At 47.6% G+C, this 23,893-nt stretch overlaps 1 protein-coding gene across 27 annotated transcripts in view; it reads right to left on the bottom strand.

The window, feature by feature from the left end:
* LOC144093980 (uncharacterized) overlaps positions 1 to 23,893 on the bottom strand; it is a 97,709-nt gene that overhangs the window by 59,469 nt on the left and 14,347 nt on the right. For 23 of the 27 annotated variants that reach the window (XM_077627794.1, XM_077627782.1, XM_077627778.1 and 20 more), the window contains 5 exons: positions 22,438 to 22,546; positions 20,120 to 20,261; positions 18,639 to 18,779; positions 17,890 to 17,995; positions 9,803 to 9,904 (listed from right to left, as the gene is read on the bottom strand). In XM_077627794.1, coding sequence (XP_077483920.1) covers positions 9,803 to 9,904; positions 17,890 to 17,995; positions 18,639 to 18,779; positions 20,120 to 20,261; positions 22,438 to 22,546 — 600 coding nt within the window. The remainder of the gene's footprint in view (positions 1 to 9,802; positions 9,905 to 17,889; positions 17,996 to 18,638; positions 18,780 to 20,119; positions 20,262 to 22,437; positions 22,547 to 23,893) is intronic. The other 4 variants (XM_077627777.1, XM_077627792.1, XM_077627795.1 and 1 more) reach the window with 1 other exon arrangement.

The raw sequence follows: 23,893 nt of genomic DNA, 5'->3' as shown, positions 1-23,893 counted from the left end.
GCATTTGGGTAAATACGGTAGTAAACAGAATATTCTTCAAGTGCTTCATTTTTATCCACGAATGTGCTGGTGTGCACCAGACAGGTGTAGAGCTCCGGAAATGGGCAAAATGCTAGAATCATCCGGACATCAATATGTTGAAAAAGCAAAGGGACAAGAAACTGCACTCCTACAAAATTCTTTCAAATCAAGAATAACTTTTCCTCAGGGTACCTCCCTTTCTCATGGAAATTTTTGTAGCCCAGGTAAGTTTCACAAGTTCGCATAAGCAGTGGTAGGAATGGTCAAGAGACTTTCGGAGCAGGTTTTGTAGCAAGTGAAAATTCAATTTGGAGCAGCTTCGTGTTTTGTAGCAGGAGCCCAACACAGAGAAATAAGGTAAAAATGCACGGCTGCGACGACGCAAGTCCGAAGAGGGTGTGAGCGGCTCTACAATATAATTGACGGGGACGTTGACTCGACGACATGGTAAGGGCCATGATATTCTGTGAGAAATTTAGAAGACTATCCCGGTGTAGTGTGATCCAGGAGAGAAAACATGTGGGGTTTGATGTGCATCGTGTTCATGCTTTCGGCGACAATGGAATACCGAGGTGAAAGAACGGGCCAGTCCGCCTTTTTCACGACGCGACTGCGCATGCGCCCATCCCCTGGCGGCGGTGTCACGAAACATATTGGAAAGGTCGCGCGCTCCACTCGAGACCGGCCGTGGAAGTGCAAACAAACCGGCTTCTTACGCAGGGTGCGTTGCTGCAGCCGTCGGGCGTTCAGCGCGACGCATTTGGCGATGCATACGACATGTGTTGCATACGGATGCAATGCCCAATATGCAAAGGGAAGCAAACTCGGATTTTTTCGCTTTCCGAACGCTTCCCGGGACCGTCTTTGACGCGAAGCGTGGATAAAAGCAGTTCGCCGGCTCGACGATCGTGGCCGCCCTTGGGCACCGTCAAGCACGTCAAGACTGTGCGTGAATCACTTTGTGACAGGTACGGACGAGGTACTGCGTTTAAATGCATGTGCATTCTATCATGAAAGGGTTTATTCATGGTCAGGAAGGCCTCGTATGTCACCGCGGCATTTAGACTTCGTTCCGACGCTTTTTGCTTTCTCAAGCAAGACGGCGGAATGGGCAAGTGCTGTGAGCCGCTTTCAACGCGCGATGAAGCGGACAACGAAAAAGAAGCTACGAGAGCATTCACACATGGTGCTAGAATTTTGTCATGATCTCCCATTGAAATTTCCTTGTTTATGCCACTACACCCTGGCCAATCCCCCGGTGTGGGTATGTGCCATGTATTAAGAGGCAGAAGAAGAAGAAGGTGCGTTATGCGTGTGTTCGCATCATATCCATGATGAAGAGCGCTGCATGGTATCGCCGGAATGACTCAATGTGCGCCCCTCGCGCTCGTCTTTATGGATGCGCATGCTTGTTTAACCTATGCAGCGGTGTACTGTGGGAAAATAAACTGAAATGCTAGCAGAGCTGCCATGTTGCGAGTACGATTGTGCTATTATAGCTCGTGTAGCTATTCGGCAGGGCTTGAGCACGATTGCTTGTGAAAACTGTTGTCCCCAGTTGTTTTCTGTGCTACGGCGTGCACGATGTAGTATCCATCTTTTAATGGATGGCAGGCATACACAACGGAAAACGCCAACCTCACTGATCGGGGATATTTCATTGAACATTATGTTCCGAATGTATCCATCTCTGAAGCGGCGGCCCTTGCTCAGCTGGCGTTCGCATCCCATGCTGGTTGATCGGAGATACTGAAGAATTTGCTCTTCGGTGGGCACTACAGCCTGCTTCTTCGCACCCAGCCATCAGTCAATCCTAGAAATCCTCCAGGTACCAGGTGCTGCCCAGGACACGCCATCGTTGACAGATTCCAACAAAACGTGCTCCGCAGCGGCACTCAGTCCGGCCGAGTTGGGCGCACAGTACCCTTCCAGTGAGCTTCCAGCGTTGTACGCGAGGTGGCAGCACAGGAATATGAAAAAGGCGGGTTGGCGACATTCCTCGGCATGCTTGGCGAGTTCGGAAAGGGGCGTGCGTTCAGAGGCGTCCGGAGTGTACAGTAAAATCGTGTCCATTGTGGAGGACGGCACACGCCCATAAAACAGATAGAAAGGGGAAAATCCAGTGGTTGACTGAATGGTGGCATTGTATGCATACGTCACAAAAGGAAGGACAGTGTCCCAGTTAGACTGATCTGACGAGATGTACATGGTGAGCATATCTCACCGAGAGTGCGATTAAAGCGCTCAGTCGGCCCGTAAGTTTGAGGGTGGTAGGCAGTGGAGGTCCGATCAATGATGCGACACTCCTTGAGGAGGGCTTCCACCATGTGTGAAAGAAATACACGACCTCGGGCACTAAGCAACTCGCGTGGCGCACCGTGGCGAAGAACAAAATTGTGCAGCAGGATGAGGGCAACGTTGCGAGCAGTGGCAGTGGGTACGGCAGCGGTCTCTGCATATTGGATTAAGTGGTTGACGCCAACAATTATCCAGCGGTTCCCAGAGAACGTGCAGGGGAGCGGGCCGTAGAGGTCGACTCCAACACGATCGAATGGGCGGGCTAGGCATGGTGTAAGGGCCAGTGCGGGTGGTGCCATCAGGGGACATACAGGGACGGCTGACAACACTGGAGAGGGAAGGGACGCGATGTTGGCTATGGCGGGCATGTGCGCGAGCGGTGCGCGGGCAGCGCGGGAGTGATCCGAGTGGAGTGGTCGAAGTGGGCCCAAGTGTGAGCTCGGTGCGCGTTGCATACGGTGCGTGAACTGCGGATGACTAATTGGGGACTCCGGCACGAGGGACTCTGTGAGTGCGTGTAATAAATCATCCTTTGACAATGGTACTGGCTGCAAGGGGCCGCTCGAACGGTGCACGGGAGACTTACGTTGCTGACAGGCGATGCAGGAGTGGACGTATTGGCAAATGTACCCACATCTCCCCGCCAATAATAACGTTTAGAGATTCTTTGCAAAGTCTTCAACACACCAGCGTGTGTGCACTGAGGGTCAGCGCGAAACGAGGCACAGATCTCAGAACGTAAATGGTGAGGAATCGCAAGGAGCCACCGACGACCATCTGGCGCACAGTTACGGCAGTATCGCAGGCCATTGCGGAGGGCAAAATGTGATGCTTGGCGGCGGAGAGTGTGCGAAGGCACAACGGTGTGGGCGTTGGTCAAGACGTAGATTATCGACGCAAGCCACGGGTCTTTTCGCTGTTCCGCAGACATATCAGGGGCGGTAAGAGGAGAGAGGACAGAATCTGGCACCGATGAGCATGCAGCAGTGCTGGGAAGAGGAGATCAAGAGAGAGCGTCGGCACCCATGTGCTTGCGGCCAGAGCGATATAGAACACAGATGTCGAACTCCTGAAGGCGGAGAGCCCATCTGGCGTGGCGGCCGCGCGATGGTTTGTGACGACATCAAACTGGCAGCCGTACAGATAGGGTCGAAATTTCGTGAGCCCCCACACACGGTCGCTAAACATTCCTTCTCCGTAACGAAATAGTTGCACTCAGCCTTGCTGAGCCCCCGAATCGCATATGCAACTACGTATTCCTCAAAACCACCTTTCCGCTGAGTCAGGACAGCTCCGTGGCCGACACCACTTGCATCTTTATGTACCTCGGTAGGGCTGTCGGGTCGTAGTGGTGAAGTATGGGCAGCAAGGTGAGAAGATGGCGCAGCGTGGTGAACACGTCTTCGCATTCAAATGACTAAGCGGACAGGTGGTTGTTGGTTCCAAGCAGTTTCGTGAGTGGCGCAATGATCGACGCAAAACTGCAGACGAAGCGCCAAAAGTAGAAGCACAGACCGATAAAGCTCCGAAGCTGCTTGATTGATGTCGGCTTAGGAAACTCCGCAACAGCGTGGAGTTTGGCCGGGTCAGGGAGAACGCCTTCCTTAGACAAAATGTGACCCAAAATGGTTCGCTGCCGAGCGCCGGAGTGGCATTTCTTCAGATTAAGCTGCGGGCCGGTGTCGGTGAGGCAAGTCACAACCTGCGGCAGGCGCGAGTGAGGTGAGTGGAGAAATCTACTGAAAAGACAATGATGTCGTCCAAGTAACAGAGGAAAATGTGCCACTTTAGCTTGAGTAAGACGCTATCCATCATTCTTTCGAATGTGGCTGGCGCGTTGCACAGGCCGAATGGCATAACGGTGAACTTGTAAAGGCCATCAGGGGTAACGAATGCAGTCTTCTCACGGTCAGCGACGGAGATCAGGACCTGCCAGTAGCCTGAACGCAAGTCAAGGGAGGAGTACTCTGCACCTTGGAGACAATCAAGAGTGTCGTTGATGCGGGGGAGCGGATAATTGTCTTTGTGGGTAATTTTGTTGAGTCGCCAGTAATCGACACTAAATATGATGGAACCGTCTTCTTCTTGACCAGCACCACTGGAGAAGACCAAGGGCTGTGAGAGGGACGGATGATGCCACGATACAGCATGTCTGCAACTTGCTCACTTGTCACTTGACGCTCAGTCGCAGACACGCGATAGGGCCGCTGCCAAAAAGGCAGGTGAGAGCCGGCCTCAATGCGATGAGCCATGGTTGATATACAGCCTAAAGGTCGATGGGCTGCATCGAAAGCGTGGTGGAACGTGTGGAGAAGGGCTGAATGCTGCTCACAGTAGGTGGACGGAAGATTATCATCGATGGCGGCACGACAAAGTTTGTCAGGCTCAGTGGCGGGCTCAGAATGCATGGAGTTTACTGAGGGACTGCTGGCTACCTCGTGGACATTGAGGCCAGAGAGAAGGCAGGCAGGTTGAATGCATCCAGGGGACTCACCATATAGCAGGGTAACGGGACATGGGGACGGACTGTAGAGCAGCATCTTTGTGACACCTTGGCAGACATCGAGGGCAGCAGAAGGTAGCAGCAGTTCCTTGCGGCGTACAAAGGAAGCAGACGGCGTAAATAAAACAGTGCCATCTGACGTGGCATGGCACGGCAGGGATAAAAGGGCAGATGCTTCCCGCGCAACTTCGACATCTTCAACGATGGTAACCTTGAGTGGCCAGGGGGCAGAGGTTTCAGTAGTAAGCTTGTGAGACAAAGCAGGAAATTCAACTTCACCACGGGCGCAATTCAATGACGGTGTTGTTTTGTGACAGGAAGTCCCACTTGAGAATGACGTCATGTGAGCATGAGGACAGCACCAAGAATTCGACTGTATATAATATATCGTCAATGAAGACCCACGCTGTGCCAGAGGGGCAACGTGCTGTTCACTAGTGGTGCGGAGCGAGAGACCCGGAAATGACGTCGTGACTGCGCAAACGGCGGCACAGTTTTTCATGAATCACTGATACCGAGGCACCTGGGTCGATAAGCGCATGTACCGACAGTCCGTCGACGATGACCTGAAGGAAGTTGCGTGGGGAAAACGGAGGCCTTGAGCTTTTCGAACAGCCCGCAAGAAAGTTCTTGCCACCGGAACTGCGGAACTTAGTTTCCCTCTTCAAAGGAAGGAGGGCAGTGCTGACAGTGAGTGGCGACGTGGTGATGGAGAACGTCGGGTCTCGTAAGGACAACGGTTGTTGGTGTATGCGTCCAGAGGCAAGGATGGAGGAGCCGAATGCAGCATCTGAGATGGATGCACAGAGGTTGAGATAGTTGGTGAGGCCCCCACAAGACGGTGACAGTGGCGGGCGATATGTCCCGGGAACCCATAGGAGTAACAGATTGGGCAGTTATCCTATGTGCGCCACGGGTTGTAAGGCCGCTGCGGGGATGGAGGAGAAACCAGTACAGGTCATAGAGCCGGGGCTGGGCGCAGGACGGGCTGAGGGGGTGGAATAGCCATGGGCACGGAGTGCGCCGCCACTTCTGCGTAGGTCATCCGGGTGGGAATCTGAGGTGGTTGGCGATACTGAGCCTCGGCATAAGTGAATGAAGCAACCGAAGCGACTGGATGTGCAGTGGGAAGAGCCTCGGCAACTTCATGGCGGATGACCTCCTGCAATGGCGCCACCTGAGGAGACGCAGCGTCGGGACTGAAGGGCATCAATGAAAGCTAACGCGCAACTTCCTCTCGAACAAGCTGCTTGATCTGAGGTAGCAGTTGCGCCGGGTCGGTGTCAGGCGTGGGGGAAGCAAGAGACTCCTGCTGCGAGAGCGGAGAACGGGTGAGGATGCGTCGCTTCCGGAATTCGCCGTAGTTCTGGCAATGGGTTATGACGTCGCCGATTGTGGTGGGATTGCGTGCCAGAAGCATCTGGAATGCATTGTTAACGCTTTTCATAATGCGGTCAATCTTGGCGCACTCAGACATAGAGGCATCCACGTGTGTGCAAAGGTTCACAACGTCCTCTATGTAGCTGGTGAAATTTTCACCAGGCAGTTGCGCCCGGCTTTGCAGGCATTGTTCCACGCGCAGCTTGCGCACCGCAAGCCTGCTGAATACATCAGAAAAATTGGTCTTGAAGGCTGACCAAGTGGTTATGTCAGTTTCGTGGTTGCAGAATCATAGGTTGGCAACGTCCGAAAGATAGAATGTGACGTTGAGCTTCAGTGCATCATTCCACTTGTCATGGGTGCTCACCCGCACGTAGGATGCCAACCAATCCTCAACGTCATGGTCGCCGGTGCCGCTGAAGACAGAGGGATAACGCTGGCGCAACACTCCAGCACAGAGAACAGTCGGGATGGGTGGGGCAGGACTAGGCATGGAGTCCTTAGGCATGGTGGTCAGCGGGAGAATACAGCTGCAAAGGTCCAGGGCGTCAGACGACCACAACCTCCACCAAATGAAAGGAGGTTCGTGCACCAGTGAACCCGTCGATACAGTTCGCAAACAGCTGAGCGGCTGGCAGCAGAAGTGCAGTTCGTCTACACAGACAGAAGTTTTTAGCCGCGCGCCGGCACTTCGTCTTCAACTTCTTCGTCTGCCATGAAGGCAACATCAGGCATGTTAATCATAGTTCAGGCACGTTCATCATAGTTCACTACAATAGAGTCATATTGCATAGGTTTGCATATTTTCTAAATGTGCTTTTTTTCTTAATTGTTTAACAAAGATAAATTATCTAACTTTTCATACCCTAACTTAAGTGCAAATTTTTTAAAGCAAAACTTGCAGACCACATTGGGAAATGCAGATTTTCGTTACCCTCTGTGTAACTGCAGTATGTTTGCTCTTTTCTTTTGCACTAAAGAAAAAGCTCACCAGATTTTAAAATTGTCACGTGACTATGCGCTCCCCGTCCTTATATTAACACCCTCAAACGCGCGCTCCGGCTGAAGGAACTCGGTTACAGAAAGCCACAAAGAAGAAATAGACAACCAGTCCAGAGACTGTTCCGGGAGGACCACGGGCTTCACCGAATAACCCGAACAATTTCTTAACAGTCCAACATGACCACGCCTCTTGTGATGAGGCATTTTGTCACACATGCGCTCTCCTCGCCCCAACCAAAAAGCACCATCATTTTTCTCAGCTTATGGTCTCTGCTTAGTTGTGTACACCCTTCACTGCCTCCTTTTCAGGCATTTGCGATGAGGGGACTTGGTTGACTGATTTCCTCGCACTAACTATAATTTAAGCTCGTGGGGCAGAACAAGTTCCGCAGCGAGACAAGCTCGAGATCACATGTGCACAATGCATGCCAATCAGCATAGAATGCTGCCCCATGATTGGAAATGGTTCAGTTTAGTTACTCTGATCTAATCATACCTGTTTTCTACCCTGGAAGTTTGAATTAACGAGATTGTACTGCACAAACAAACTGGAAGCTCATACAAAATCGAGCTATCAGCTGTAACACATCCAAAATCTTATTCGCCGGTAATGGCAATACAAAGACCCTATCAGATGTGTGGCAGTGTGGCGCAAAAGCCAGATAAATCTACTAGCAGGATCAAACTTTAGCACTGTAACCTCTTAAAAGCATTTTTTTTGCATGCATGCATTAGCCATGTTCATTTCAGACAGTGCTGATATCGCCATATAGGCAGATGAGCAAAATGCACGCACACCATGCACTAACAACCAGTAGGCAGTAAAGGGCAAGAAAACGAAACAGGACCATCTTCTGTCAGCCATCTTTTTCGTCGCACATCGAGAGGAGAAACCAGTCATATGCCTGCGCACATTAGGCGGTAACCTCTGCTGCCTCTTTATCTGTCACGGTTCTTGGTTACTGGAACAATATTTGGGCGCAATATTGGCACAATTGCATCAAAAACCACCTATCTGTAGCAATATGCAGCAGGCTGAATGCAAAGCATGTGGGCATAACTGGCGCAGTATTCCCACCACTGCATAACTGCTCTAGTATATACACACAATGTCAGAAACCTAAGAAAAAACCATGCAACTACATAAAGCGCCTCTAAAATTTGTAACATTTCTATAATTCTATAATTTCTACAATTCCTGGATTAAGCATGCCATGACAAGCACCTGTCCCCACAAAATGAATTAAACCAGCAGTTAGGACCACTGACAGCAACACCGGTAACTGCAGAGCCAGCAAGCCATCAAGAGGAGAGGACTGTCAGCGGCAACGCAATACGTATCTGATGCTCCCTCAGTTTGCAGCTATTGGACAAGATGAACCTACTCTGCCCAAGGCAACCTTGTTTGCACAGCCAGCCGAGATCCCTGTCATTTTGTGAACACGCAGAAATGTGCACGCTTGATCGAATACTGTAGTGTCCCAAGTAGGAATACACTTCCTGTGTACTACTTGCACCATGCACTCAATCAGGTAACTAGTTAACAGAAAGTAGGAGACAACTACAATAAAAAAAGCGTGTTCGTGTGCTGGGATTTACAGTACATATGCGCCTAAGGCTTTCTGCACCAAACAATCTTTCTGTAAAGTGTCCCTGTGTAATGGTAAAAGACTATACAGGTTTTTCGAAAAGTCTGTTAATGCATTTCCTTAATTTAGAACATACAACAAATCTACATGCATTTTCTTCTGGGACCAAGCTGCGGTGAAAAGGAATGTATTCATTGTATAATACTATGAAATGTTTTTTCTTACCTTCTCAAGTTTTCTGCATGAAAATAATATGTGGGTTAGAGTGACACATTTCCACGTAGTTCAAAAACAAGGTCTTCCTGTTTCGTAAATATGATATTTGTGTAAGGTAGCAGTGGTTAAGAGTTAATGGTACAGCAGCAACTCGGGCCACACTCCACCAAACACAAGCTGTTAAGTTTAGTAATGGTTATTAGCATGAAGATCTAAAGCATATGCTGGCTAAAATGATCAACCTGACATATCCCCCACCTCTCAAGACAATTAAGCCTTCTTTCATTTTGACATGGGACACTTCCCTGCTGAGACGGGACTTTTTAGCGTTTGAAGGAATTAATCCATACTCCCTATAGTCAGCACTCCTTTTCCACACGCCTGCCATCTCAAAGAATTCAGGTGTTCTTCGTAATGCAACTTTTAAGTTTGCATTCTGCACTCTTTACAACGGCTCTGCATGCCAAGATTCTCACTACCGAAACTAGCCTCAGCCCTGTAAAACAATGAAACTGATGCAGCCTAGAGCTCCACATGTCCGTAACCACCAGAGAATAAAATAGGACTTGATCCGCAACTTTATTTTTTTACATATCTGCCGGGACTACATTGAGTGTTCAAGTTACCCGCATGCTAAACTAACATTCAGACTTAACAGCACCAAGTGACTGCACCGATTAGGCATAGGTTACGTCCTCGTTTGACGGGTCATTCTGATGGTACAGCGCAGCGGTTTTTGCCTTCCTCACAGTGAGGAGGAGGGGGTGGCGGCAGAGAGAGAGATAAGACTCACATCCTGGTTGAAGATGCGTGCACGGGCCTTCTCATATTCTTCCTCTCGCTCCTCGATCGACTTGCTCCTCCTCGAATCCAGAGACAACTGCCGTTCTGGGCTCTGCACATGCAGTATGCGGAGGAAGCCTCGTCTTACACTCGGTTCGCTGTACTAGCCGGTGGCAGATTGCATATTTGCAATGTTTTTTTTTGTTTTTTTTACACGTGGCAAAAGAGGAATCCAAAGGAGGAAGCTGTTCAGCAATAGCATGTGATGCCCTCGGCACACACTGAACAGAAACCACAGGGGCACTTTTGGAGGGCTTAAAAGGATAAAATAAAATTTTACTAGCATAAAAGAAACAATTTATCAATAAATTCATTCAAGCAAGGCTCATGGCCACTGCTGCACCAGGAGTTAAAGACATGGTGGCATATGAAAGCTGTAACTATGCAACACAGCTTCAAAACCAAATTAAAACCAGTACCACATAACAGCTGAATGCATAATAAGCAATTTCGAGTTATCATTTTTCACTAAAAAAAATGGGCGGGAGGTTGGAGCAAGCAGTACGAAAGTTAGTGGCCATGCAGGCAAATTGCTCTAGGGCATAAGGTAAATCTCTAAAGCGTAAAATGTCAATCAATACTGCACAAGAAATAATGAATTAAAAGCAAACACAGACAAAAGCAATTACCAAAATTAGTGCACCAGCAAAGTATCACATTCAGAAGACCTGGAGCAATTACGGTACTACAAGAGCACGGTTTTACAAAAGTCCATTGGTATCTTCAATATCCGGTTACTTCATGAACTATGCAAAGGGGTTACAGAATTTCTGCAACAAACTGATAATTTTTTAAACGAGCACACGACGAAGATGTGTATAGCATATGCATGTGTCACATTTTGTCGATTCATCTTGTCTTCACTCTGTTACACTCCTCGTCATGCAGAATTTTGTGCTGATTCACAATATGTAAAAAACGCCTTTTTCTTTTTCGATGCTAAGCAAGTTATGTTTTTTCAGTTTTTCTTCCATCTCGGTACTCCAAACATCTGAAAGAGCTAAATGCGCAATCACCAACATAACACAAAAAAAAAAAATTAAGTAGAACTGCAAGAGCCCAGCTGCTATGGCAAGCAATCCTGGTAGTACCACAAATTGGCTCTATGAAACTCAATGCTATTAACTCCCTCCCAGTCACCTCGTATGCCAGCAAGTCTGATTGAAATTCTTTCGATACTGCAACTATAATTATTAGAGCAACAGAAACTAAAAAATAACAGCCAACCATGCAAAATGCCCCATCTGCATGCTTTCCGTGCCAGTGTACAAACAAACCTTGAAAAACAAAAACAAAGCACAACAAGTTACACAATCACTCCTACTACTCAATTCCTCACAGCTTACAAGTAGAAGTTAAGGGAGTGCGATTGACCGCCTGCAGTCCTGGCAACTGTCTCGCTCTGCCATGTGTCTTGTGAACTGATATGCAAAAGCTCACCCCACGAGTGGCCCACTCCTCATCAACAGACAAAGGCAGAGGGTGCCAAGCGTGGCCTTCACAAATCATTGCCATCAGTTGGGCAAGTCTATTGCAGGATAAAAGGGAAAATTCAAATTAATAGATCACCCCACTGACCTCCAACTGCCTCTACCCGGTGTCTGCCATCGTCGTCCTATACTTGCAAATTTCCTAACTTCTCATTACTTCACTCATGTGTGGGCAGGCCCCAACAACCGTATTTAAACGTATTAACAGAACCATGAGTTATGGGGGAGTTTGGGAGTGTTTGAGACCTTACAAAAATGCTAACAAAATATGTACTAAAGTCATAACGCGATCACAACTTGTTCAAGCCAAATACAGCTTAGGCTCCAAGGACTCAGAAAAAAAAAACGGAAATGGCACGCAAAAGTATGGATGCAATGACTATGTCTGAGAGTAATGCGTGCATCATCGACCTCAGTAATCGTGCTCAGAAATGCGTGCATCATCGACCACAACGAAGCCTCTGAAGGTTTAACAAACGAAGTCTTCAACACAGCAGCGGCCACCACCACCACCCTGCCACCACTGGTACATGCTTTGTGCCGCTCAGTCCTGTGCCTGTTCATCCTCCTTTCCTTTCCTTACTCCACTAAACTCTTTCAGTGCCTTCTCTTTCTCAGAGGCCCACACAGCCTTCTTACCACGTTCATAACCACCCTATGTCAAAGCACGCTCGCTGGCACACCGTGTGATCCCGGGTTCTTCAAAAGTTGGCTTCCACTAGCAGCTCACGAGTCTCGCGATGAAGACGCGAAAGCTAGCTTTAAGATCAGTGAGAGAAAGAATCAGCATTACATTGGTACCTTGTTTGCCAATGTAACACAAGATGAGTTTGCGATGGGAGTCAAAGTGTGCCTGTCTTGAGGGCTGTGCATTTGCTAGGAGGAGCTCCTAAGCTGTGGCTTTGCAGAGAAGCAACTTGTGGAGAAGAAACTTTATGCGCTAGAATACCTGAGCCAGCAAGCTAAGAGCTGCGACAGCTGTAACACAAGTGCAGCACTGTTGCTGGATTTACATGTCCAGCTATCAAATTACATCTGGGTGTACGATTTCTATGCAGCAATCAATGAAAGCGACATCTATGCCCCCATGTAACTGCCAAATAGCATGAAGTATTCGCCGCTAAAATATGCAACTACAATTAGAAATCAAATGATTCAAGCTAGCTGCTACTAGGATGTGGAGTGCACCATGCGTAAAAAAGGCAAATTAATTTCAGCGGGAATAAATATACCGTATTTACTCGCATAATGCTCGCACTGCGTAATGCTCACACCCTCCACATTGGCTATCAAAAATTTGAAAAATTTTTTTTCCCCGCATAATCATCGCACCCCCAAAATTACTGCCGCGAGCCGTCTGCTTGTCGTAGCGATCGCCATCTATTGACTGCGGCCACAACTAACTGCCATGGTTGGGCGCGCGTGCTACTAGGCGGCGGTACTGTGCTATCATCCGCTGCCACCGCCGATACCGCTCATCCACTCACCACCACTACGCCATTTTGCGAAGGTGTCTCCAGCTCTCCGGTGTCTCGTAGGCCTCGTTTGCCTTGTTTGCGTGTTGCACCGTGCTCTTTGTGCCGCTTCGCCATGGGACGCTATGCAAGCTACACACAGCTGCTTTGAAGCTAAAAGCTATTGAGTATGCGTTGGAACATGGCAACCGCGCCGCCAGCAGACACTTCGGCGTCAACGAGTTTTGCGTCCGGTATTGGAGACGGCAGCACGACGAACTCAAGACGACTAGTAAGACGCGCCGGGCCTTCCGTGGACCGAAGACTGGAAAATTTCCTGCCGTCGAATCCTCTTTACTGGAATATATCAAGGCTCGACGAGCGGATGGGTGTGCTGTGTCGATTGATTTGATACGGAACCAGGCGCTCGTAATCGCAAGAAAGGAGGGCATCCCGGTGCAAGAATTCCGCGCTAGTAACGGGTGGGCCACTACACGATTTATGCGGCGCAATGGACTCTCGCTCAGGAGGCAAACGACGCTTTGCCAGCGCCTGCCCGCAGCCTATGAAGAGAAAATAGTGGACTTCCATCGATTCGCTTTCAGGATCCGGCAGGAGAAAAACTTCTTGCTCTCCCAGATAGGGAACGCGGACCAAAATCCGCTGAATTTCGATATGCCCAGCAGCAGGACAGTCGAACAGACAGGCGCTCGGACCGTGCACGTCAGGACTACAGGTGCCGAAAAACAGAGGTGCACGGTCATGCTAGGCGTGACGGCGGACGGACGGAAGCTCCCACCGTACGTCATTTTCAAGCGGAAGACCCTCCCGAAAGGAAAGCTCCCCCCTGGTATACACATGCGCGTCCAAGAAAATGGGTGGATGACCGCGGACCTTATGGTGGACTGGGTGAAGACTGTGTGGGGGCGGCGACCGGGAGCGCTTCTTTTTCCGTTGCTCCTCGTGCTTGATAACTTTCGGGGCCATCTTCAGGAGTCGGTTCGGGCGAAGTTCAAGGAACTGCGCACGGACCTGGCTGTTATACCCGGCGGCCTCACATCAATGCTACAGCCTCTTGACGTATCTTTGAACAAGCCATTTAAAGATAACGTCCGGAGGCTGTACGCAGAATGGATGGCCGAAGGTGAACATGCTCCGACGCCGGGTGGCAAGATCAAAAGACCGTCCGTGGAGCTGCTGTGCAGCTGGGTATCAGAGGCATGGGGGATGATTGATGTAAACATGGTGGCCAGAAGCTTCAAGAAAACAGGAATTTCGAACGCCCTGGATGTGACCGAGGACCACCTGGCGTGGGACGACGAAGAAGCATCAGAAGATGAAGAAACCATCGATTCCAGTGTCGACACGGACTCTGATGAAGAGTAGAATTGCCTGCAGGACATACGCAACGCGAGTAGTGACGGGGAGGTTGCGCGCGGCAAATAAAGTGCTTTAGCAGCTTGAGCTTACGTTCACCCTGTACTTTCATAACGAAGGTAAGTTACGCTTGAAAGTAATGTTTTCGTTATATTTACAATTGCGGACCTGACAATCCTGATCTTGCACCCATTCATCTTTGCATTTAACACTCCGAAACATTTGCTTGAAAATTTTCCCCGCATAATTATCGCACCCCCAAACTTCGCGTTGATTTTCAGGGAAAAAAAAGCGCGAGGATTACGCGAGTAAACACGGTAACTGCCAAAGCCATTTTACTAGCTAATGTCACCCACATTCATAGCCATTCTCCCAGTCAAGCAAGAGGAAACTCCTGCAGTTACTTCCGGACCCTGAGCTGGACCGAAACCTTAAAGCTAGCCCCGACAATCAAGCATATGCAGAAGGTATGCTTTTTTTTATGTATACGGTAAAAGCTCGTTAATTCGAATTTCACGGGGCCGCCGACGCAGTTCGAATTAACCGAAGTTCAAACTAACGAAGGTGAACACAATATGCGGTACACTGCAATAGGGAAGCAATCACATAGTGAGATTACCCTATTTTATTGTTTTAAAAACTCGTTTATCACCTTTTGCTTTTTTTCCATGAAAGTAACATCCAGCACCTTCTGTTCCAAAGCCTGAACTTATCGGAAGGCTTCTTCATTGCCTTCAACAGTGAATAAGAGGCTGGCAGCATTCAGTGCGTTCAAACTTGCATAGTGCAGGGCCGCATCGGAGTCGCGAAGAGCATGTGACCGCCTGTGAGCACTGTCGCAAGTCTGCGAAAATGAGCTGCGTGAGAACTGTGTGCGACCATCGTGTGATAGCAGCTTTTCGACCAAAATGATAGCACAACCTCCATCACTCGCAGATTCCCACTTGCGAGTTGAGGATGTTGCGCGACCGTTTAGGTTGAAAAGCGTAAGTCGGCAGGACAACCGCACATACTTTGCCCGACTTTCCAGCGTTCCGACCCCGAGTCACAAGCTGCCAAACCAGTGAGCATTCTTTTTGGCAACATCCTGTTTCAATAAAGCACTAGAGCTGACTTCATGCATGGCTTCAATCTTCTCTTGAAGTGTTTTGGCACAACATTTACTGCAAACAGACAACATTTCTAAATCACTATGCCGTGGCACACTGCGTAGGTTGACCGCCACGGCTGTAACCAATTACAAGGAACATGATGCAAAGGGCTCCAGAAAACCAAGGTAGAGACATGAAGCATACATAAGCAATAGTTCCAATTCGTTCGTTTCACACATGTCGAAGTTTCGTGCACGGCCATGTGTTTTCAGATTCAGAGTGCCACAGATGCTGCAGTGCACCTGATTTTCTGCATCTCACCACTGGTCGCGTCATCCATCGCTCAACAACAAAAGCTTACGCAGCCAGCCACTGAAGCCTTCGAGGTCAGCGATTACAAGCAACAGCCGGGTACAAATCTCGGAGATCATCATGCTAGTTGCCAGCACCATGCCGCCGCAGAAAGAGTCCCCCCCACCCCCCCTTTTTTTATCCAGCCTTACACCTCGCACGCCATTTTTACCCTCTTCACATCACCTCCTAGAAGGCGGCGAAGCCTCGCAAGAGCGTTGCCTGGTTCGCCACGTGTCCAGGACACACAGGTGGGGCAGCGCATAGTTCGAATTATTGGTGGTGCCACCCATTCATGTTCGAATTAACGGTCTATATTTTACATAGTTTGAATTATCCAAAAGCTTGAATTAATGAGGCTTTAATTAATGAGTCTTCACTGTATACATATCACCTTTTATCTCCTAATGCCTACTTATGTTGACTCTACAATTATGTCCCTGAGACGCCCTGCATTATCCCCACCATGAGGCAAGTCTTGTAGCAAAGCACTCCAGGAGAAGCTGGTGATTCTGTGAAAGGCTGATGAAGGGAAGGTGAGCAAGTCTGAGGTAGTGAAGATGAGCACCATACTGTAGACAAGTGAGAACGTATCCAGCCTTGCCATTTCTGCGAGGCATCGCAGACAAAGGCATCAACACCACCGATGACAACACAGGGGTTAAACAGCAAATGAGCCGGAATCGTTTCTGAAAGTGATGAAGTCGTCAAATGTTAAGCATCTAATTCCTCAGCTCTGTAGCGGACGAAGAGTCCCTTCCGGCACTTTGGAGCAATCCGAGATGGACTAGCAACAGTGGCACTCCATGACAAGAAGAGCAGACAGCAGTCGAGAGACTTTTCATTATCAATAAAAGCTAGCGCTCACCATTCCATCAAAAAAATCATCTTTTTTTTTCGTCGCTTTTATTATTACTAATTATGTTGAATTCAAACTTCCTGAGCACCACAGTGCAGTTTGAATCAATGAGCTCTTACTGCATTTGAAATTTAATTTAACCCTGCCTCTGTGTGCACCCTTCCCTCAGAAGGCATAGCTACACTCAAGACTGCGATGAAAGGAGAACTTAACAATGGAGACACCGTGCTGCAGCATGTTCACTTTCCCTCACCTCTAAAGCAGATTCTGCAAGCAATGGTAGCGCCACAAGTATAGCACAGAATTTAGTTTTTCATTTATGCTTAAACCTCATATAAAGTTCTGCTCTAAGCATGAGGCGGAGACACCAACGTAGGAAGATATTTTGAAACACTGTAATAGCAGACTGGTTCCAAAGCAAAACTGCGTCAGTCTATACCTTTTGTATGCTCTGTAATGCAGTGGGCTTAAAGCAGGACACAAAGATCACAGCCAATATCTACGCTTGTGCACATTGGCAAGCTGAAGTCACTTAGCTAGGTGCTCTAGCACAACTCTTGTAGCCTACCTACTCCAACAACAGTGCTGACTTGCACTTAAAAGTAGGTCTCTTACATGACTGTGGCAGCAGCACCAAAGAGTGCATGGGACTTCAAGGAATAGTGAAAAATTGTTGGGGGGGGGGACACTTAACCTACACTTTAACTGTATGACGCAATAAAGTTAATGGGTTAATGCCTATATGTGCGGAATTGGTATTCTCTACTTGACATTCATAGATCCCTGGGAGCCCTCATACCGCTCCTGGCACAATGGTGCAGCGGTTAAGCGATGGGCCACTGCCCTCCGATGGCAGGTGCTGCCGCCAGCTGCTCTTCCCAAGCAACCTCTCTTAACAAATCCTTACTGCCAGGGCGGGCAGTTTGCTCACAACCGGTTGCTTCTCCAGAGATTCATGGATTTTTCACTCACGGTCAACGACGCCGACAACAACGCTGGCTTATCTGCGATACGGGCTCCTTAACGTTATTGCAGTGAAATTTTGTGCACTACATATTGTTATGGAACAGGAGATGACAAAGTAGGCAGTGACGCCAGACAGAGTGCTTGTGCTGAAGCCATTAATTAAACACCATGTCATTACATCTATCATGTTGCCCTGTACGCTTGGTAAATAATGTTCCAGTGAAGAGCTAGACTTCGTCCATTGTGAAAATTCTTAAGGCCACAAGATTTCAAAGAAGCTTCCACCAGTCAAACCATGCTTGCCACTCTTAGAGCTGGAGTCAGAGATGTCACAGGGGAAAAAAAAAAAAGAAGAAGAAATTCTCAGCTAAACATGCACATGGTATATGTCAGGAAATGGATAGCATTTACATGAAAAAAAAAAGTGCAAATAGAGAAGAGGTCCTTGCCTCCTTGCCATCCTCAAAGGAGGCACTGTCCCGCTTGAGGATCAGCTTCTTGGGCTCCTCCGAGAGCAGGTCATCCCGAATCTGGTCCTTGAACCGAATGTCAGGCCTGGGCACAGGAGAGGAAACACAAGCTTGCAGCACTTCGCCAACATGCCAAGTGAAACGCAAAGGTGCCCTGTTACTTTTGTGACAAAATCTTTTTCAGATGAACTCTGTCTGCTCCTGTTCCATCCTTTTTCATACACAGCAGTTTCCAATGTAACTCAGCATTGCTTTGTCTTACATGCCCACTCTAGGCTAAAACCACTCAATTGCATTGCATTAAGTCATTGTTAGAACAAAATGCCATAATTCGCCCTGACAACTACACCTAATAGGCACTTTTGCACTAGAATAGGAACAGCATAGTTGCGTTTCCATTTTTGGAAGGAATGATAAATTCCCCAAAATTTCATTTTCCATCAGCTCTGTTCAGTATCAGCATTAATCCTGTTTCACTGTTTTTTTAACGATGAATTTATACCAACACACCCAACCTTCAGTTCTTCTCCAATATAGCAAGGGTGCAACAAGATGCAGGATATGCCAATCCCCTTGCCGATCAGGATATGCCGATCAATGCCATAACAATCTTCGCACGCAAGACTGGACATGAACGAGAGCACGTGGACTCCCACTATACCCACGCACACCCAAACAATGCCCGTGCCTGCAGTACCACACCGAGTATGGGCAGCGGGTGCACTCACAAGCGGGTGTTGCGTGTCTTGCTGACGATGACAGCAGTGCCAGCCTGGTCCACATTGTGATCCAGGCCAAAGTACGCTGCCACCCGGTGCACCAGCATGCGGTGGTACGAGCTCATTTGGGCAAACTTGAACGACTGCCGCCTGCAGCAAAAAAAAGCATATGCACGTGTCATGTACCGCAGCCATGGCTCCACCTGCACTCGCAGCAAAAAAGGCGTGACACTAGGTGATGTCACACATTGGTGTACTACCAATCAGTAAAATTTCAGTGATGGCCGCCGCCAACCAACCGCATATACTACCACCTTCAACATACTGGAACAGTAAACTTGCATCTCATTCACTACAGCTGTGTTATAAGTGTTCATATCACGAAGGACATTCTACACAAAAAGGTTTTCCAGCAAGAGTGTACTTTGAAAATAAGAGAAAAATTATGAGAAATCGTCCTGAGCCAGCCATTCTACTCTATGAGAAAAGAGCCTGGGAACATATGAAACACATGGCACAGCCACACTGAATGTTTTCCAGATGAAAGGGGTCGCACAAGGCCTGGTTTCCACAAGTGCCCATTTTCACGGCAGTTTCACAGCTTCTACTCATCTGTGTGTATGTGTGAAATACTTGTAGCATAATTATTGCTACAGAGTCACACTGCAAGAAAACTGTTCACAACAGGTGTTCACAACATGGGCTGCAACTGGCCCTAACCTAAGCTAAATAAGGAGGGAACCTGGTCTTTGAAAAAAATTTTTTATTAATGATGTCAATTATGAAATCTTCAGAGAGCATGTATTTTTGTGTGTTGATTCTAAATATGTCACTTATGTAAAACAAGTGTTTGTGCAGTTATGCAATATGTTATGTAATTTTTGGAGAGAGCTTTTAAGAAACTTTGCTTATATGCACGGCATTACTTATTCGTGACATCAAGGAATGCAATATGGGTAAATTATCATCCTGCCTCACACAGACCTTGAGTTAAGCATTCTTAAGTTGTCACTCCATAAGGAGGAATACAAACTTTTCTTCCCGATTCAGAACCCTATAACTCCACTTCTATGATAGGCAGGACAATAATTTTACCCTTACTGCATTCCTTGATGTCAACAGAAACCAATAGCATGCATTTCTGCAAGTTCCCTGCAGCAAAATTTCTTAAAGGCCCTCACCAAACAAACTTGCCTAGCATATTGCATAAAGTACAAAAGGGCTTGTCTTACGTTAAATTAAATGGCACATTTAGAATCTGCACACAAAATTGCATGTTCCCTGAAGATTGCATGATTGTGACTACATTAACAAAATTTTTGAAGACCAGGGCCCCACCTTAAGAAACATTCTAGCCAAAACTTAAAACTTTGGTACAAAGTTTCCAGCATGAGAGCAACACAACTACAGGACTGATGCGCTCTGGTGCAACACACCACTCACATCGCCAGATGGCGCGGTGGCTGGCACACGAGAGCAGAAGCACTCACTTGTTGTCCCTGACGAGGGAGAGCAGGTCCTGCTCGATCTTGAGCATCATCACCCGGTCCTTGTGGTTCTTGTGCAGTGTGTCCACAATAAACTGCTCCAGGTCCACGCCCGTGGAGTCAGTGTACGTCTCCGTGCTAGAGTCTGTACACAACATGGACACTAAGAGAGAGGCAGGCGCCTATGCCTTTCTTTGGCACGAACTTCTCATCACCAACGTTGCAAAAGCAAAATCTAGGCTTCAATAAAAACACGGACCATACTAACTTGACCACCAACTCTGGGGTAATATTCTAGGGTCATCACTCCAGGGGTCTCACATGCAGTGTGCACCTGCTGGCGACAGCAATGGAACCGCGAAACATCAGCGCAAAAACACATGTGGGCAAAGAAAATAGGAATAAAAGCAGGACAGTGCTGGTCACCTATGCTCCGGCACTGCCAACTGCATTTCACTGGACTTTCCCATTATGCCAAATACCAAAGGGCCCAGCTTTCCCAATAGACTACAACAGACTCGGGCACAGATGAGGAAATTTTGTGAGCAGGTTCACTTCCTGTCAATGCAATGTCACGCAGTTCTCACAGATCAAAGGACGGAGCTACCTGCTACAAACTCCTTTCAAAATAACTGAACTGTTACCTGTCTGCCGACCATAATTGCTACCACACTGGCCATGCCGGCAGCTATGTCCACATCACTGCCACCTTTTCTGCAGACGCCCGTGAAAAAGTGTTCCAACAACACTTGCAAACTTGACATAGACACAACAGATTTGCAGAAATACTGCTTTGAGCGTAGTTTTTCTGTTTGATAAGTGTTGATGTGTTAGCTAGTATGTTCACCACAGCGACCTTTCCCAGTGTGTTGAAAATGTAGTAGCCCGTTTTAGCACTTTCTTGACATGCTTGATGCAGTATAATACATCCTTTGTTACAATTCAGCTATTATTAGTGCTGGCTTCTAGCTGAAGCACTCTAACAAACGAGTTGTTTGCATTTTTTTTCCCACCCACTTGTACAGAGGTTTACATGTCTAAGGACTTATTCAGGAACTGAGCACATTTTGTCCCCAACCTTTCCATAGCTTTCCATGCCTGAAAAACAAAACAACGAGTGAAATTAAACTACACAAACTGCACACTTAGAGTGTCCTGGCGGGCGCGATACAAACCACCAGCAAACAGGGTGCCACATGTAAACAACCTCCACTGCAGTAATTCATTCCAAAATCAACTCTGAATAATTCGCATTCAAAGGGGGCCAAAAATTTCTTCATTATGTGCCATTCAAATTAATGAGGGCCGTTTCGGAACAAATCACATTCAAAATTGGGCAAGTTTGCAGTAGCAAGAGTTCGTTACGGTAAAAACCAGTTAATTCGACTCCCGTAAGTTTGGAAATCCTGCCTGATAGTTTGTACTGCTGGCTCTGTATGAGCCAACGCCCTTGCAAGTCTATGGCGTCGAATGCTAGCTAATTAATTCAGACACTACAGGTCCCACTGATTTATTCGAACAGGCGCTACCGAAGAGAGGCCGGGTCCAGGCGTGCTTGGCGCATCAAGAGACCATCAAAACAGCCCTATTCAAAACCAAAGTTCCATGCTGCATAGTCACTCATGCACCTCTGACATGCACACAACTGCAGGCGTGACAACTAACAAGCAGAAGCGCCGTCTCCAAGAATAGTCCGACTGCGTAGTTTCGATTTCGCTTTTCTGAGCTTCGTGCCAGCTCGTGGTGAAGGTGACTCAACCAGCTAGCATCAGAAAGCCAAGCTAATACAGCTCAGCACAATTCATATTTTCCTCGCTGCTTCAGCGCCATTTCCTTCGCTTTTGTCCGCGTGGTTCTGTTCATCCAGTGTGCAGAAACTGCGCGTTCGTCACGAGTCATTCTCTGTTCGTGCGGTGAAGCCTCTACACACGTGATGGCGTCGCTTATAAGACGGACGGCAGAGCTCCACTAAATCCCACAGTGAAAGATGCCGGGTAGGCCCGTACCACTTTGGAGCTGTTCTGCTTCGACACTCCCGATAGTATGCACACAATAAAGCATTGATGGAAATGCGAAAGAGTCATTGCCGCACTGTTCTTACCTCAAAAGCAAGCAACCATTGACCAGTCTTTCATCAAATAAACTTATCGTGATGCAATCAGTTCTTGAAAGTTTTTTCAGGGTCATTCGAAAATTCAAACATTTTTTCCTGTCAGTTGGAGTTTGACTTAATGAGCTTTTGCTGTACATCCTATTCTGCACCGTGTGGAGGTGAAAGCAACGTCGAGGTGTTTTGCCAGAGAGGTCCTGGCATGGCTGACCTCTCGAGAGGCTGGGCGAAGATCCCTCGAGGCTGCCCTGCGAACTGCTGGTGCCCTGCTTGCTCAGCCGTGCTGGCTTGGTGCCGGACGCCTTGCCACTCACAGGGCCCTGCACATGCAGTGGCGTCACCTAAACGGCACACCACCCATCAAATGAAAGGTAGGCACAAATGCAGCAAACCTATAAGGCCAGCTGCACCTCTTAGGTGCCAAAGGTACAACTCAGTTATGGCAACACCATAATGGAGAGGAGGCTTCTGGATTAATTTCGACCACCTGAGCACCAGGAGGAAGTGACTAGAGGTAAAGCAGATGCACAAGCGAATTAAAATTGCTGCCATAGTGATCAAGCTCTCCTTGTACTGTGCCACGCCAGAATGCCTCTGTGGTTATGGCATTCATCTGCACAGCACGAGCTCATTTGCGTGACCTTCACTAAGGCAGCTGTATTTCAGCTGATTGGTTGAAGCTATATGCAAAAATGACCAAGCACTAGTGCACTAGTCACTAGTGCATTAATGACACATAACAATCCAGACACAATTAATTAGCCTAACACTTAGCTCTACCTGTATGGCAGTACAGAAACAAAAACATGGCAAAATCAGCTTTCGTAAGCAGCAAATAAAAAATGGCACTTGCGTCACAAGATTAACAAATAGCGGGAACAACAGCATGAATCCGTTGAAAAAAAAAATGAATGTACAGCACCATAGACCTAGAAATTGCTCAGAAATAGAATACTGATTATCCACTGTCGCTCATAATGTGCGACATCACTAGCATGGTGTAGAAGAATATCCTGCATAGAGTTATACAGACATAAGTAGCGCTCTAAATGTGTTTTAATGAAAGGTCAGTTTGACACATAAGTGGACAACCTGGCGAAGGCATCAATATTTAGTGCAGCAATATGACTGCAAAATCGACAAATATTTCTGCACTCCTTGCTGAGGAATGTACCACAATTTATAATGAGAGCGGTCTGAATAACCAGTCTCACACTGCCAGCTCTGCCTACAGAACTGTGTTCAGTCAACTTCACCAGAGCGAGACTGAAATATGAAAATAGATGAGAAAAAGGAAGGAGGAAAAAAAAGAAGTTGAGAAGAATAAGGGATACACATAGTGATAGATACAATCAACATGCCTTTTGCAGACAAGAAAAAAAACTTGGCAATGCACACTACTACAAGAAGCAACAATGTCTTTCACACGCACAGTAGTACTTCATCAAAATTTAGCGCATACTCAATTGTTCCTTTTAGCACAGAGGCACTCAAGTGAACAAAACTGCTCAAATATACACTGCTGTTGCTGTTGGTTATTATGATCTAACCTCTATGCTAAAACACATTTATCGGCTGTCAAAAATCAGCAAAAGTAGTGACGAGTGATACTAACTCGTTCTTCTGAATATTCTTTGTGAACTATTCCTTCTAAAAAAATGACAACC

This window comes from Amblyomma americanum, chromosome 6 (assembly GCF_052857255.1).
Source record: "Amblyomma americanum isolate KBUSLIRL-KWMA chromosome 6, ASM5285725v1, whole genome shotgun sequence".
NCBI lineage: Eukaryota > Metazoa > Arthropoda > Arachnida > Ixodida > Ixodidae > Amblyomma > Amblyomma americanum.
The sequence above is the reverse complement of the archived record's forward strand: the minus strand, read 5'-3'. Positions and strand labels throughout refer to the sequence as shown.